The 16,847-nt window shown below is 41.9% G+C and overlaps 1 protein-coding gene across 1 annotated transcript; it reads right to left on the bottom strand.

Annotated features, from left to right (window-relative positions):
- Positions 1–8,024: 8,024 nt before the first annotated feature.
- On the bottom strand, positions 8,025–16,119 carry CCN3 (cellular communication network factor 3). Its single transcript, XM_079796127.1, has 5 exons — positions 15,923–16,119; positions 15,577–15,802; positions 14,127–14,381; positions 12,505–12,719; positions 8,025–9,566 (listed from the first exon to the last, which is right to left on the bottom strand). The coding sequence occupies exons 1-5, from the start codon at positions 16,004–16,006 to the stop codon at positions 9,270–9,272; spliced, it is 1,077 nt and encodes a 358-aa protein (XP_079652253.1). The 5' UTR covers positions 16,007–16,119; the 3' UTR covers positions 8,025–9,269.
- Between the last annotated feature and the right edge of the window lie 728 nt (positions 16,120–16,847).

The raw sequence follows: 16,847 nt of genomic DNA, 5'->3' as shown, positions 1-16,847 counted from the left end.
AATGAAAGTTTCTAGACTTTTAGCAACAATTTTTCAAAGGTAAAATTGTTTTCTTTAAATGATTGGGAATTATAGTCATAAACTGCCAGTTCTCAGTTGTTTGTTCATCCATTCATCAATTAATACCTTTACCCACCCATCTAATCTCTCCATCTAATGATCTTCCATCTTTTCATCAATACATCCTTTTATTCTTTATACAACATTTATGAAGTACCCATTTAGTGCAGAATTATTGTTTGACGTTTTGTAGAGGAGTGAAGAGAGTTAAACACAGCCCATAATATATTATCTGTGATCTGTCATAATGGCTATAAAAATTACAGATTGAGCATGAGGCTGCTCAATGAACTCTGTTATCGATGGATAAGGCTCTTTCTTCATTGTCCTGATGTAGAGATTTTTCTCCTAAGTTTGCTTTCCACCTTCTAAATTTAGGGATGATCTCAAAGATGATTTTCTAAAGTTGATAATGGCATTTTGATGGTTTAGCCTAGAAAAGAGGCCATCAGTGGGCACACAGAACAAAGGTTACAACTCAATGTTATCTCAGTGGACCAATGGATTGAAGAGTGCCTGCACACTTGAGGAGAAAAGGAGCTACATACTAAACCTGACAAGCTCAGAGAAGGCCAGCATAGCAAGTCTTATAAACTCAGAGATTAAAAATAACCACATAGGATGGTCTGAACACAAAAGTTCCTAACTATAAGAGGATCATGGCAGGTAGCCACATCTGAGGCCTGTAGCTTCCTTGGCAAAGGTCAATCTTTGATTTAAATAATCCTAACTATTGTCTTTTTGCATCTAAAATAACATACCTTCGAAATGTTAGAGTAATCTCCTTTTCCAGACCCCTTAGGGCACAATCTCCCACCAGAGCACAGAGCCCCTCATTGTTACCTAGTTCTCTGCATACTTTATGTGCTGTAAAAGTTAATTATTAACTATTTTGTACCCACCAATGTAAAAGAAGTATATGTCTCTCTGTTTTGCTTTTTATTCAAACTTAGAAATTTCCCCATTTTGCTTTCCCCCACCCCCTTAATCTACCACCAAGGAATTTTATGTAATCCTCTGTTGATTCTAATTATAAAATAATGGCAAAACTGCCTTCTTCGGAGCATTTTCACAATCTGTTGTGATTTTGCTTCCCAGCAATTGTCAGTTTGGTTCAAATGAACTCATACAAATTCTCTACAGGTTTGGATGTTTCTTACTTCAACACTTTCTAAAAATCTTTGAAAGAAAAGAAAGCAAGACTTTGATCATTTGGAGAAAGAGAAGAGAAGAAGGCAAACATGAAAGCTTGGAAACAAAGCAACACTTTTAATATTGCTCTAGGTGGTTCCTCTGGAGTTGCGATGTATGAACTACCCTTTAAAATCAAATCATGTAACCAGCAGGGGAATCAGAAAGAGCCAAAGTACATGTAAAAGGCTTTTATTCTGTAGAAGACACAGATCTTGAGTAATTTAAAATTTGGCCAAGTGCCTATATAAGCTCTAGATAACCAATAGCACATTTACCTCTGGGCTTACTGCCCATGTACAAAATGCTACATATACCTAGCTAGCCAGGGTGGGGATGAGGGCTTGTTACAAAAATCACGGGTTCTTGGCCATAACTATATTTTTCAGAGTGAAACTGTAAAATTCAGGGAACACCCAGGTCAAATAATACCACCCTCAACCCCACCCCCCCCCCACCACTAGAATTCAATAAAATACCTTCTCTGGGTATTTTTAAAGCTATTTATCAAAGAAGAGAAAGTCACAGAATTAAAAAAGTAGTAGAAAATCAGTGATGCAATAAAAGTATATGAAACTTATGAGATTCAAGGGTCTTATAAACCCACAGTTAACTTATATAGAAGTGAAGAAATGTGTAAATCATACAGAGTTTTGGGAGAAAAAGATGCCCACTAAAAGGCAGTGCTTCGTGTTGTTAAGGAGGGTCATAGAAAATAATACTTGGACTTTACCTTTGTTCCAAGTTTGAGCAATGTGTATTGCACTAAACCTCTTAGTGTGATAATGACATACAGCGGTTTTGTTCAAGCCTTAGTCAAGTAGCCTAGTTAGTTTAGAGCATCGTCCTGAAATGCCAAGATTGGGGATTATATCCTGGGTCAGGGCACAGACAAGAATCAACCAATGAATGCATAAATAAGTGGAACAACAGATTGATGTTTCTTTCTCTCTCCCTTCCTCTCTGTCTCTAAAAAGCAATCAATAAAGGAATTTTAATTAAGAATATGTTCACCCTGGCCAGTGTGGCTCAGTTGATTGGAGTGCCATCCAATATACCAGAAGGTGGCAGATTCAATTCCTGGTCAGGCACATACCTGGGTTGTGAGTTCAACCCCCTATCTGGGCGCCTGTGGGAAGCAACCATGATCCCTCTGAATAAACCATTAAGCATAGGCTTGGCGGCTACTTAGTTCTCTTCATGAATGAGGACTTACAGAGAGACCTCTGAAACACCTAACTCCCTGTGTACTTCTGAAATCTTTCAGGCATCTGTTTAATAGGCACAAGAGACTCCCCTACCTGTGGTTGCTGCAGAGGGACCTCTGTGAATAACTGTCCTTCAGATGAGAAACTGGCTTCTATAGACAATAAGATAGAGGGATTACATGTACAAATTCTGGACTCAAAATGTGATGATTCAGATGCAGGCTTTTCCACATAACATATTTATGAACCTGTGCAAGTTGTTTATCTCCACAGAGCTTTGTTTTCTAAGATATAATAGTAGCCATCTCATAGGGTTTTCATAAGGACTAACGTAAATGAGTAATCTATGTAAAACATTTTGCATATTACCTAATGAGCTTGTAGATTAGTTTTCTCTTTTTCCTTTACCTTCTCCCTAAATTTTATGTATTCTAAAATAAACATTTAAAAATATCTGCATTTATGAAAGTGAGATGAATCTTACAACTGATGGTGTTGTTCTTAGGAAGATTGGCGGAATTTTCATGTCCTTTTGATGCATAAATTAATAGGACATCTTACAATCAATGGTGTGTAAAATGAGATAAAATTTGGAATTATTTTTATTATTACTGCTCATTTGACTATGTGAAGTATGCAAGGGGTACAAGAGGCTTCAAGGAAAATGTTGTACATCATTCTGGAGCATAAATTTCTCTTGAATTTTGGGTGGAAAAAATTGAATAGGTTAATCAATTAGGAATTTTAAATGTTATTTTTTAATATTTAATCAAACATGGATACATTGAAGAGAAGTTGAGATTTACTTGAATTGTTAAGAGAAAATTGTGGCATGCCACAGAAATGCTGGATTTCTGCTCTAGGTGTTCCTTATGCTCAGCTGTTTGGGGTAATAGAAAAGCCTGAGAAGCACGTGTGAAGCAGTGGGGAGAAAACCAACCAGGCCCCTGCCCTCATGAACTTTAGAGTCTAGCAGGAAACAGACATGAACTTTCAGAGGAACTAGAACTGGAATTGGCTGGGATCTCCTCTGCCAAGGTCCTCCAAGGACCTTGTGGGTGGCCTTGCTTCAGCAGAACAAATCTAGGTCAGCTTGGAGCATTTGACCCTTGTTTAACCCACATGAAGAACTGTGTAACCTCTTCTGAACTTCATAATCTATGCGACAAGCAGAGCCTGATTCTCAGATTTTTCTAATAAAATGTAAGTCCAGGCACCATCCTCTTCTTGGATTATCAAACAATTATTTCCAGGCTCCTTTCAGTAGAACCCGTGGGCCATTCATTCTGCGAAACTCTGCCCTCTGAATGGAACTGTATATTCTTTTGTAGAGCAACCTGGGCTGAAACTTAGACCTCCATTTTTTTTTTGCCCTAAAGGGAAAGATACACATCCTTTAGGAAGAATGATACAACATTGCTACCCTTAGCCTTTGCAATTTCAGGTTATTCCTGGAACAGCTGGCTTAGTGTAACAGTAATTCACAGTCCTCAACTGGACGGTCGCAGAAAATTCTTCATTACTGAGTTCAGCATGTGCCAGCTGCGTTATTGAAGTGGTGGTTGAATTTGGTGATTCTTCCATGGTTCAGACAGCATAGCACTACCTGTAAGGACAACTCGGTGTGGTTAGGAGGAATATGTTTCCAACAATAATGAATCTTCAGACTAAGCTCAACAGCACACAGCCAAAAGGATGTACTGTTTGACGATTTGACTTAGGATATTGAGCATGTTGGAGTGAAATCCATTCGGAAGCATGATAGTGTGTACCTGCCTACAAGGAAACACAGAGAGAGATCTGATGCTGCCCAGAAATCTCCACCAAATGCTTTATTGAGAGTCTCATCAAGCACAGATAAGAGTGTGACGTATTATTTCCTTCCATCGTTAAAGATGGCCTTGCTGCATTGTTGAATCGAATCCTTGGCTAGTAAAAGAAAAGAAAATTCCCCAAATAATTTTCAATGAAGTGTGCCTTATCTCTAAACCGCAATTAAGTGCTTTCAAGATTTCACATTCACAGAATGATCTCAGCAATCTCACAGCTTTGCAATGCTTTTTCTAAAAGAGAACATTTATAGTTTGGGAAAATGAAAACAGTTGGAATTGTTTTGGTTGCTGAAAATACACTTGGCTGCAGTGCTGTGGCACTATGCAAGGGAAAGAGCCTTGGCTCTGAGCTCAGGCAGACCCTGGGTTTGAATCCTAGCTCCTTCATTCACTGTGTCCTTAATAGGTCATCAGAGTTTTTTAGTCTCTTCGCCTTTTCCTGTAAAAATGAGGTCAATAATATTGTCTGCCTCTGAGCATGACATGCACAAAAGAAGGGGCATTGGTTGGCCCTACTGGATTCTTATTATATTAATATCTGTCATCTGCAGACCTAGTATGTGCCTGGCATAGTCAAGTGCTTATGAATATATATTAATTCACAATACTATGTGGTTGATTCTTTAAAAAAATATTTTTATTGCTTTCAGAGAAGAAGGGAGAGGCAGAGAGAGATAGAAACATCAATGATGAGAGACAATCATTTATCGGCTGCCTCCTGCACACCCCCTCCTGGGAATCAAGCCCACAACCCAGGCTGGGAATGAAACCGTGACCTCCTGGTTCAAAGGTCAACAACACTCAACCACTGAGCCACGCCGGCCAGGCTGTGGTTGATTCTTAAAGTGACCAACTTGCCTCTGGTTGCCTGGAACTATCCTGATTTTACAACTGAAATTCCTGAGTCCCAGGGACACTCTCAGACCAGGACAAACTAGAGAGAGCAGTTGGTCACTCTTTCAATATTATAGTCTTATTTTACAGGTGTGGAAACCGAGAGGTTGTGTGCAAATTGCGCAGTATCTCACAGTTGGGAAAGAATAGGCCCAGTACTCAAACCCAGGCTTGAAAAGCTCTTTCTGCAGCTCTAACCTCTGCTCAGTAAATGTTGTTATCCTTGCTGTATTACTAGGACATTCTGGACTTAGCAAATATTGGTAGATCAGATCATATTTTTCAACCATCTTTAATGACAATTTCAGGAATGTGTGTGTGTGTGTGTTAGAGTGGGGATTGCTCTATAAGTGATAGTGATAATGAAAATCATAGTGATAATGCTAATGAAAATGATAATTTCAAAGCTTAACATTTATTTCAAAGAATATTTTGTGTTTTGTCAATGCACAATCCATTCATTCTTCCCTTTATTCATGTATTCATCCATTCAACAGGTATACAGTGGGGTCCTACTGTGTGTCAGGTACGCGACAGATACAAAGAAGGCCAGAATACTGGCCTCAAGATGCTTAGTGCACTTGGATTTAAAGCATCAATTGTAGTGCTGGCCAGTAAGGGGTTGCAGGTTCAATCCCCAGTGGGGGGTGTGCAGGAGGCAGCAGATGGATGTTTCACTCTCACATCTATGTTTTCTCTCTCTCTCCCTCTCCCATCCTCTCTGTCTAAAAATCAATTAAAAATTCTAAAAAAAAAAAAAAAGAATCAATTCTAAAATAGTGTGAGAAGTACAATATAAAAGCAAGACCTATGTGTTTGAGCCCTTTCTCACCACCTCTCATATAAGGCTTCAGCACACAGATCATTAATGAAGCTACAAACTTAATAGTTGACATTTTTCCCCACTAACTGTTACCTCTTCCTGGAAGATTCTTTCTCTTTATGATCTTTCAGATCCAAGATGAAATGTTGCCTCTTCAGAAAGAACCTCCTTGACCACCTTGAGTTAAATTTGTTACCCAGACATTCTCTATTAGATTGCCCCTGTTTTCATGATCTTCCTAGAGTTTATTTATTGCTATTTGATATTTATCTTGTTTGATTTTTTTGTTTACTGCTTTTTGCCTGCCTTTGCCAACAGTGTAAATTCCAGGGAGAAATGGTGACATTGATTTTATTGTTTTGTTTTGTTTTTTTCATGGCTATATTCTCAGGACCTAAAACAATGCTAGGCACATAGGAGCTGTCAGTAAGCATGTTTTGAATGAACAAAATAAATGAATTTATAAATGTTTTGGATGCTGGAAGGAGCAGCCAATTTAGCATGAGTAGAAGTGTGAGGAGAACTGTGCTTAAAGGGATATGTTACTTTCCCCCCTGGTTATAAAGGTAGTATATTCTTAGTTTCAAAGTTAGTAAAAAAAAAAAATCACACACACACACACACAAAAGAAATAAGGTCAACTTGATATAATCACAAATAATATTTTGTTGCACTTCTCTTTTCATTCATGCTCACAGATATTTTGAACAAAACCAAATCACTCTTTTCATAATTCTTACCTTTTTGAGGTTAAAGATTTTCTGACATTTTTATTTTAAAGGTTGCTTTGTTCTTCATCATAATAGATGTACTAGAATTTATCTAGCCAATCTATATTGCTGCACCTGGGAAAGTTTCCATTTTGCCATTACTGACAATATTGAACAGCCTTGCAGAGAGATAATATTTGTATGAATCCATGTGGTAGCTTAATTAAGCCAAAGTAAATTGATCTGGGTCCTAGATCCACCAGTTTCTTTTAACCATTTATTTTTAAACTTTACAAAGCTTTCTCAACTGTAATGTGGGGAGGAGAATCTACTTCATAAGACTGTTGTGCAAAATAAACAATATAATGAAGGTCAAGTTCTCAGCACAAAGGATGCCATATGTGTTAGCTCCCCTTGATAACTTCCTGTGAATTCCAATTGGCTTTCCAAACTATCTTAAAGGACAAAGAAACAAGCTAAAGAGATGTGTGGGAAGGAAGCTGAGATAGGGGAAGTGAAGTTGGGAAGAGGAAAACTTTTTAAAAATTATGGAAGAATAAGTATACACCCACAGCATCAGCTATAAACTGTAAAACATAAAGCTTATACTACCTCTGACTCTCACACAGTCCTGTTCGCCTTGCTGGTCTGCATCATCCCTGGAAATATGCTTTTTTGGCCACACAGCAAGAGGAGACTGATCAAATAATGCTGGTGATCTAAGCTGTGTAATTGGGAGCATTTAACTGAATGAAAGAAGCCAGAAAGGTGAGTTTTGATTGGTCCAACAAAATGTTCAAATTTTTTAATGTTTTTTTAAAAATATTATTGACTTTAGTGAGAGAGGGAGAGGGAGAAAAGAGAGAAACACTGATGTGAGAGGGTAACATGTATTGGATGCCTCCTGCACACCCCCTACTGGGGATGGAGCCCACAACCCAGACATTCTGATAGGGAGTTGAACTGGTGACCTTTTGATGCATGGGATGACGCTTAACCAACTGAACCACACCCACCAGAGCAAGAAGTTCAATTTTTAATATATATAGCAGACTGTCTAGAAGAAAATATCAGTACCTGAGTTGTTGGTTTGGGTAAACATGGTGGAGAATATTTGAGACCTGGGCAGTAGAGAACACCTAACTCAGGAAGAGCTATCTTTCATTCCCCTCATGGTGAGAAGTTGTAACTTCATCTAAATAACGTTGCTTTCAGTGCTTGGCATCTGATTTAATGTGTACATTTTAATTTTGTTTCTATTTCTAATAAACAAGTTATAAGCACAAAGTAATAGCAAAGTCACACATTGATAAGATCATGTTTATTTAGTGCTATCTGACAAGTAGAGAAAGTAAAAAGAATATTTTAAAAATGTATAATTTATATTTATATAAATACTTTTAAGGAGAAAAGTTGAACACATTTGGTGACATTAGGCGAATGTATGCATTTAAGTTTGCAGCCTATCTTGTAGCCTGACAATTTAGATGCACGTACGTATGCACCCATATCTTGTTGGTGAGTTTGCATAAGTAGGGCCCAAGGGTAAGTTATGGGCAGGTCTACAATAAATTCTAAACTCCCATAAAATGTGTGTTCCTGTGCCATCCCACTTACGTCGGCTTTGTTCTTCTGTTTTAAAATTTCACTACAAGCACATTTGAACGTCATCCGAGGTTGTTAACCAGGTGCTTTGGGCCTCAGTTTACTCATCAATGAGGTGAGAGGATCTCTGCTGACAGGCTCTGCTTCTTCTGAGTGAAAACACTATGAGCCCCAGAAGCCTGCAGCATATACAAATGTAGGGGGGCTGGTGAGGTCCAGTCTTTGTCATCTCTGTATTAGGGGGAGCTTTCTGTTCAGCTTCTTTCTATTGGAAAGGAGTCAATTTGTCTGACATGGAGCAAGTTTATGATACCAGTCCATTTCACTAAGTGTAACATTGTATTACTGTAGATACAGCTCGTTTCCTAGTTTACAACTAAACACAAAACTAATAGACTCTGGATTTCAAGTTGAAGAGCTCTATGTTTCCCGGTTCTTGGACTTGGAAGTTCAGAGCTGAGCTACACAAAAAGAGCTCAGCGGAGACCCCTCAAGTCAAACCTCAAGATATGGTGAAATAATTGTATGATGACATGGTCAGTATGATGCTGGACTTCCCCGTGTCATTCCTGACAGGGACATTTTCTTGAAATTGCACTAATATATAACAAAAGAAGATGAGTGTGATGTGATGCAGTCTACACAGTCAAACCTCTATCTGATTTCTTAAATTTATAGACATTTTCATTTGCAGTAAACACCATAGAACAGTAAGTTATCCCTAAGCGCTATCCTGAGTTTTCCTTGATTCCAAGTTTACAGTTAATCATATCTTCCATTAAAAAAAAAAAAAAGACAGCTAGAACTGACCTCATATGACCACAGAAAATACATAGGACTCAGGGGAGAAATCATAATTCTCGCGATTTTTCTTATATTCTTTTGAAGATGGGTCCCGCAATAGCTAAGGTTTGCCTCTGTAGGTGGGCTTCTCCAGGGACCCAGGTTACATTTTCCCTCTGCTGGTGCTCGGCTTTAACTCTTGGAGGAAAGCCTCGTTGTTGTGAGGACAGTTGCTGTGACAGGTGCAGGTCCCAATGACCATCACTGGCTTCTTGATGATCTGCCCCGGGGAGCACTGGAACTCCACCTGGATGGTTTTGGTGTTGTGAGGGGTGCAGCACCGGCCATCGCTGCAGACTCCGCAGTACCTGGGCTTGTAGGTATGCAGGCTCGTGCAGTTCTTGAACTGCAGGTGGATGGCTTTGAGGGACTTCGTGGTGCGCAGACACTTTTTTCCTTTCTGAGAAAGAAGAAAGGGAATGATGCATGGATGGTGACTCTTCCTCCCAGGACCATTTTAGGGGTATGGATTAGCTTGCTAGTTGCCTGCCCAATATCCATTGCTCTTTGTTCTTTGCTAACAGGACATTAATTTTGTGTGGGTAATGTGGCCAGCTAAAAGTGCTTCCCCAGAATATCTGGGAGCTTAGGATGGCCTTCTGACAAAGTCCTGGCCAATGATACACACGCCACGGGATTCTGGGAAATTCTTTGCCCTTCAGACAGATGCAGTTCTTTATTGCTTCCTGCGTTCATTTTCCTTCCTACCTAGAATGTGGAAACCGTGCCCCATTTTGCACAGTCGTCTTTTGATCTTGATGGTAAACTAAGAGTAAAAGCATATGTATGATAAAGAAACCTATATTGTTATTATTTTTTAAACATATTTTATTGATTTTTTACAGAGAAAGGGAGAGGGATAGAGAGAAACATCAATGAGAGAGAAACATTGATCAGCTGCCTCCTGCACACTCCCTACTGGGTAGGTGCCCGCAACCAAGGTACATGCCCTTGACCGGAATCGAACCTGGGACCCTTGAGTCCGCAGGCCAATGCTCTATCCACTGAGCCAAACCAGTTAGGGCAAGAAACCTATATTATTAAGCCACTATAACAGGTTTGGTGTTGCTTATAGCTAAATGCATTCTTAGGTGTTATAAAGCAAAAGAGAATAAATTCGGCATCATTGCAAGTCCACTAATGTTTCAAACATTTTGCAAATGTTAACTCACGTTAACCTTATCAACAACATTTATTCATACAAGGAATAGTTGTTAATGTAAAGAACAATTGCCCAAGTTTTAGAGATAAATAAAAAAAATCTCAAAGAGCTAAAGTGATCAGAAAACATCTAGTAATTGAACTTGTCTGATGCAATGCCCATTTCTTCTACCATATGGCTATTTTCCATGAAGGCAAAGTAAGTGGAGAATTTATTGAATATTCCATTAGTAATGGTTGATGAAGAATCCCGATATTGATACTTCAGCAAGGAATTGACAATATGTTTATTTCCTACTCAGATTTCTTCACTTACTAATTTGCCACAATTCTCTACTCCTCTTGACCTTCCTGGGCACAGCCTGCAGATTGTGGGGCGATGAGACTTGGGATTCTATGAAATTAGTGGCTCTCACACTTCCGTGTGCATCAAAGTCATCTGGAGGTTTTGTGAAAACACAGATTGTTGGGTCTTACACCCAGAGTTTCTGACTCAGTAGGTCTGATGGGGGCCCCAATAATTTGCATTCTAACGAGTTCTTAGATGCTGCTGCTGATCTGAGGGCCACACTTTAGAAGCACTATCTCCCATTTAAGAATCTCTCGATAAGAAAGTAACAATTATGATGCTAGTATTTTCCTAAATTCTAGATACATTCCTAGGGTCTTTAAGAAATATATTTACCATAAAATATTTTGAATATAATAAATCCCAATATTAAACTTAGTGCAAGAAAACACAAATTTTGGTTAAAGAAACAGTAAAAAGCATGACATGGAAAAACATTATTTAATAAAGAAGTTAGTGTGTCTGACAATACTTAAGGGCTTCTTGTTTCTTTCTTTTTTATATTTAATATTTGGCATATATTCTTGCCATCAACCACAAAAAAAAATACAAGGGCAGCAACATCCCTTTGTGTATGGATATGTGTGTGTGTGTGTGTGTGTGTGAGAGAGAGAGTGAGAGAAACAGAGAGATAGAAACTGCTTTGTGGGTGAACCTGCATGACCATGTTACATGTATGTTAGAATTTCCTTATGTGTAGGGACATGCATATAATTTTAGGGATAAGGTATCTCTAGGTGTCATTTCCAAATTGATGAAAGAAACAAAGTTAGGATGGACCTCAAAAAGTCATATAGCTCAGCAGCCATATAATGAATGCAACTACTAGAGACTCTTATTTTAGCAATACATAGAAATTTTTAAATAATGATGCCTAATGTTAACAGAGTAATCTATGCCCAGAGCTTTGCTAATTCATTCTATTTAATCCTCATGATACCTTTGAAGTAAGTACTGTCAATGACCCTATTATATGAAGGAATGGAGGCTTAGAAGTTAAGAAAATTGTCCAAGATCCCACGGCTAGTTGGTGTGGGAAGCCAGGATTTAAAGCCAGGCTAGCTGGCTCCAGAGATATGTAAATCTTTCATTGCTAGGGACTATTTTATTTTGGCCTTAGGTTTGTCCAAGGGTCCATATAATAATTTAATTTTGGGGTATTGCATTTATCTAGGGTTCTGGTAACAAGGACTGTGAGGTCATCCGAAAGCAATCCAAGCTTCTGATCTGCATGCCTTGTACTCAGCGTTAACACACTGAGTTGATATAATACCAGCAAAAAAGGAAAGAAATGTGCTATTTTATTTGGCATATATAGCCTTATGCTGGCAAATGTACTAGTTCCACTAAGCTTTTTAAAATACTGAAAATAATTCCCAGACAGCCATTCATTTCTTCATCAACAGTGTTTTATCAGGCACACATTATGGGCCCGGCAGAATGCTGGGAATGGAGTGGTGAATAAGGCAGCTATAATTCCTACTCTGTTGATTGAACTCAAGGGGTGAAATGCCCTCTGTAAAATCAGCTCCCCTTGGCAATTGAGTAGCCAGTCTTTTCCAGAAATGGAATGAGCTTTTGCCATACCCTTCTCAATTGGGGACATTATGATAATTGTCCGGCCCCTCCTCCTTTACCTGTGAGCCTGCTGTGAGCTGCCTGGGATTTTCAATACATTAAAGAGAAAAAAAATAAAAGAAGGTAAACTCACTTACTTCTCTGCCTTATCTCTGGAGTTAACTCCCAGCTAGAGGCTGGCCTCTAGTCAACTAGTGTCGCAGTGATTTTTCTAAAGCCTGGATTCCAATGAGGCCAGGCCACCGCCTACCTTATCTGTGGGTTGCCTGTGCTCCTGTTCACAGGGCCGCACCATGCAGAGCCGAGTCCGCTTCACCATCTCGCACTGCGGATTCCTGTTGGTGACCTGGGTGGAGAAGCCCATGCCACAGCTCTTGGAACATGCGCTCCACTCTGTGGTCTGTTCAATGCAGTTGATACTTGAGTCAGAGACTGCAACTCCTAGAGTGGTTTCTGTCCTGTAGGCTATGAGAAAAAAAAAAAAAAAAAAAAAAAAGACAACCAGGCAGAGTAAAACATGAGGATCACAAGGTGGTTCTGTCCATCATCATCAGATAGAAGGTCTCAGCCAATTCTGTGCCTCCTAAAACTCAGGTATTTTCAGGGACAGAATGGATTACTCTATTTATAAACCCCTAACAGGTTGCACAATGCCTGGCACATTGTAGGCATTTAGGAAATCTTTGTGGAATGACTGTTAACTTGTCCTTAAGGCTCAGGGTCCTGGCTGGGTGGCTCCATTGGTTGGAGCATCTTCCCTACACCAAAAGTTTGCGGGTTCGATTCTGGTGAGGGCACATACCCAGGTTGTGGGTTTGATCCCTGGTCAGGGTATGTACAGCAGGCAACGGATCCATGTTTCTCTCTCACCTCTCTCTCTCTCTCTCCCTTCTTCTCTCTCTAAAATCAATAAAAAATATCCTTGGGTGAGGATTTACAAAAACAAAGAAGCTTAGGAATTTTAAGAATATAGAACAGTTTAGCATCAAGGACCATTCCATAAATTACAGTGTTTCAATATGTGATTTCTTACAGAAAAAGGACCATGCTAAAATTTTAATTGGATGAGTAAGTAGAACCAACCAACTCAAAATAGTGATGAAAGCAATACTTTGCCTTAGAGAGGTGGAACTGGTGATTTGGATTATGGGATATAGACACTTGGACTTTGATTATGAAAAGTTCTGTCTCAACACTTCATATCATGACTTGGGGCACGTCTTCTCTTCTACATGGCAGAACTATCTGCAAGGCATGGCTAATAATGTCTGCATACCACCAGTAGATATAATCTGGCTGATGAATGGCTTCTAAAATATTCTTTACTGGCTCTTGAGTTTCTCTCCCTACCCGAAACTATTTCCTTTATAAGATAAAACAAAAAGCAAAGCAAAACCAAGATCCTGAAGTGTCACTTGACCTTTCCTGCAGCATCTGGAAAGGTGACATTTCTCTGTGACACCTGTCCAGTGATGAGTAGCATTCTTTAGGGAGGCTGGTTTTGAGAATGCACAGCTAGTGTGCAGAATCCACAAAAGGGTGTGATTTTTTGTTTTTACTTGTATCGTTGTAATGTGAATAAAGGTCAAGTAGGATGGACTAAAATATACACAGTAGTCATGCAATCAGACCAAATCAGTCCCACTGCTGGAAAGAACCACTGAATTGAGCAGGTTCTCTTTAGGAGAAACTGTGCATACTTGGCTAGGACTCCAACCCATGGTGTGTTGGTCTCAGTGGGCAATCTGGAATCCACAGATCAATGGCCAGAAAAAGAGGCCAGTTTCTCATTGCAAATCCTAAAGGACACTCGTGCTCCTGCCCACCTGTATCCTGTACTGTAAGCACCTTCAGGTAGCCCGAGTTTCTCACCTGGAAGGGCGTGCAGGTCCCCTAATGCCTCCGTGTCATTTGCGTCACAGATCCACTTTTCACAGCACTCCCCGGGCACTTCAACTTTTCTTGGAACCGGGCAGTCAGGTTGGGGTAGTAGCAGGTCCTCGTCACAGCGAGGCACGCAGCCAATCTGCCCATCTTGGCAGGTGCACTGGTATTTGCAGCTGGGCTGAAAGGTTTCTCCACTTTGGTAAATGACCCCATCGAACACACAGTTATCTCCCTCTATCGCTAGAATAGTGGGGAGGCGGGGCAGAGAGGGAAGGGGAGAGAGGAAAACAAAATCACAATGTCTTGAGGATGCCACGTAAGATTTGCAGCACGTGTTCCAAAGCCCAAGTTGTTCATTGTCTAGTTGGGAGAGCCTTGTTTTTTTTTTTTTTTTTTTTTTTTACCCATCTCCAGTAGAGAGCTATCCTCACGAAGGGCTCCCTGAGCAAGAAAGAGCCTTCAAGACCATCCAGCCCTGCCACTAACTTTATGGATGAGGAAAGAGGTGTACAGCTGAGAAATGACCCTCCCAAGGTCCCGTAGCCATGTTCCCAATGCTAAAGTTATTCTGCAAGAAACTCCTCAGATTCTCCTCATACAGCAGCTTAGAATTAAAAAGAGAAGGAAGAAGAAGAAGAAGAAGAAGAAGAAGAAGAAGAAGAAGAAGAAGAAGAAGGAGGAGGAGGAGGAGGAGGAGGAGGAGGAGGAGGAGGAGGAGGAGGAGGAGGAGGAGGAGGAAAAAAGCACTCATGTTCTCCAAATAGGTTAACTGGTCACATTGGGCAGAAAGTTAGAATTCCTTGGCATTCCAGCACAAAAAATCATTATGAGCTCCAGGGCTATTCCAAGCCTCTAATCCAGGGAGGCAGGGCCAGCCTCCAACTAGATGGTGCACCATGTGGAAAACTGATGCCCAATTAATTAAGTTTCACCAGCCTGCACCGGCTGGCCACCTGCCTTTTGTTATTCACAGCCCAGGAGAGGGGTTACATAGTCGTCCCAGGAGACTAGGGAGGTTTTTGGCTCAAATAGGACAATTACAGGTGTGAAAACAAACCTGCTGGACTGCAGTGGGGGAGCTGGGAGCCAGTGAGTGAGCCCCAGTGTCCATCACCCGCAAGCGTCCCCCTGGACATGTCCAAAGAAAATGACTTCACTGGCCCTTAACTCTGCTCTGTTCCCCATCCATCTCGATTCTTCTCTAGGGAGGCAAGTGATTGAATGCTGCTCACCTCTGGCTTCGTCGCTCCCCCAAACCCCAGTCGCCCCCAAGCCCATGCCTGGTGCACAGTAAGTGCTCCATAAACATTACCCACAGCATCCTCATGACTGTGATTATTTGCGCATCACTTTCTGGGAAGGGGGAGGGATAGGAAAGAGGGGGCAGCCCCAGCTAGCCTCGGAGAGAGGTCCGAGGTGGAGGGGGCAGGATTACCCATGCAGATTCCAGTCCGGGCGCTGGGGTCCGCTCTGCGGTCACAGAAGAGGCCCCGGCTCTCTTCGCACGGCTCCAGCTCCGAGCAGCTGTCGCCGCGCTGGCGGGCACACACCAGACAGCAGGAGCAGTCGTCCAGCACCGCTCTCACCCCGGGGGCGCAGGTCGGCGGCGTCTGGGGGCACTGGGCAGGGCACGGGTTTGGGCAGCGTTGAGTCGTAGCGACCTGGGGGCCGGCGAGAAAAGAAGGAGAGACCTCTCAGCAGGATCAGTAAGGCAGAGTGATCCAGCAGGGCCGCCCAGGAAGGCAAAGTAACCAGGGACACCTACAGGGTGCGCCACTTACCTGTCCCAAGAGATGGAGGAGCAGGAAAGCCAGGCAGAGGCACTGCGTGGGCAGACTGAGACTCATGCTTTGCGCACTCTGCATGCTCAGGCTTTTTCCTCCCGCTTTTGCAAAACGAGACTTTCCGCGCTGTGGATTGGCTCTGCTCACTTCCCTCCAGGTCCCAAGATCGCCTTCCTTCCCCAGCGCCACCAGCGCAGGTTTTATAGTGCGCTCCCCGGACGCGCACAAGCCGGTTGGCTGCAGCGCAGGGAGGAGGGGGGGATCGGCTGGGTGGGGAATGGAATGAACCCCGGGGTTGCCATGGCAATTGGCCTTGGGTGCTGCTCTCCTTAGGGCGCGGCACCAGGGCCTGCAAGTGCCTGTGTGTGGCGACCGGCTGGTCCCAGAGCGCCGGGAGGGGCTGGGTGGAGTCCCCAGGCCGGGACCCAGGGCTCCCCGAGCGCGTGGGAAGGAAACGCCCGTTTCCTCCTGGAAGCCGCTTTGCCTTCCCCCAGGACTAAGACACCGCCACATCTCTGCCCAGGCGGCCCAGGCTGGGCTGCAAACGTGGGGTTCTCCTATAGGGGTGCCTGAAGTTTGGGGCCATCTGTGGGGGCTTGGCCAGAGGCCCAGGGATTTAGTCATAAGGGAAGCATGAGCAAGTCTGTCACCGTTTAGGGCACTCTCTGAATGTGTTGTGGGAGAGCGGGAGGGGGAAAGGGAAGAAGAGAGAAAGAGAAGGAAGACAAAATGGGGGAAACCCCAGAAAAAGAAAATAAAATAAGTCAGCAGTGATTGGATAGGGGATGCTATTGGCCAAATGGCCAAGTTCATTTGACTACTCATTCCAAACCCCACTGATTCCTAAACCTCCAGTTCCTACGTTTTTATAGGAATAGAAGCAAGACATAATAAAATAAAAACATAAGAGCTCGAGATAAAT

This window comes from Cnephaeus nilssonii (genome assembly GCF_951640355.1).
Source record: "Cnephaeus nilssonii genome assembly, chromosome: 18".
Taxonomy (NCBI): domain Eukaryota; kingdom Metazoa; phylum Chordata; class Mammalia; order Chiroptera; family Vespertilionidae; genus Cnephaeus; species Cnephaeus nilssonii.
The sequence above is the reverse complement of the archived record's forward strand: the minus strand, read 5'-3'. Positions and strand labels throughout refer to the sequence as shown.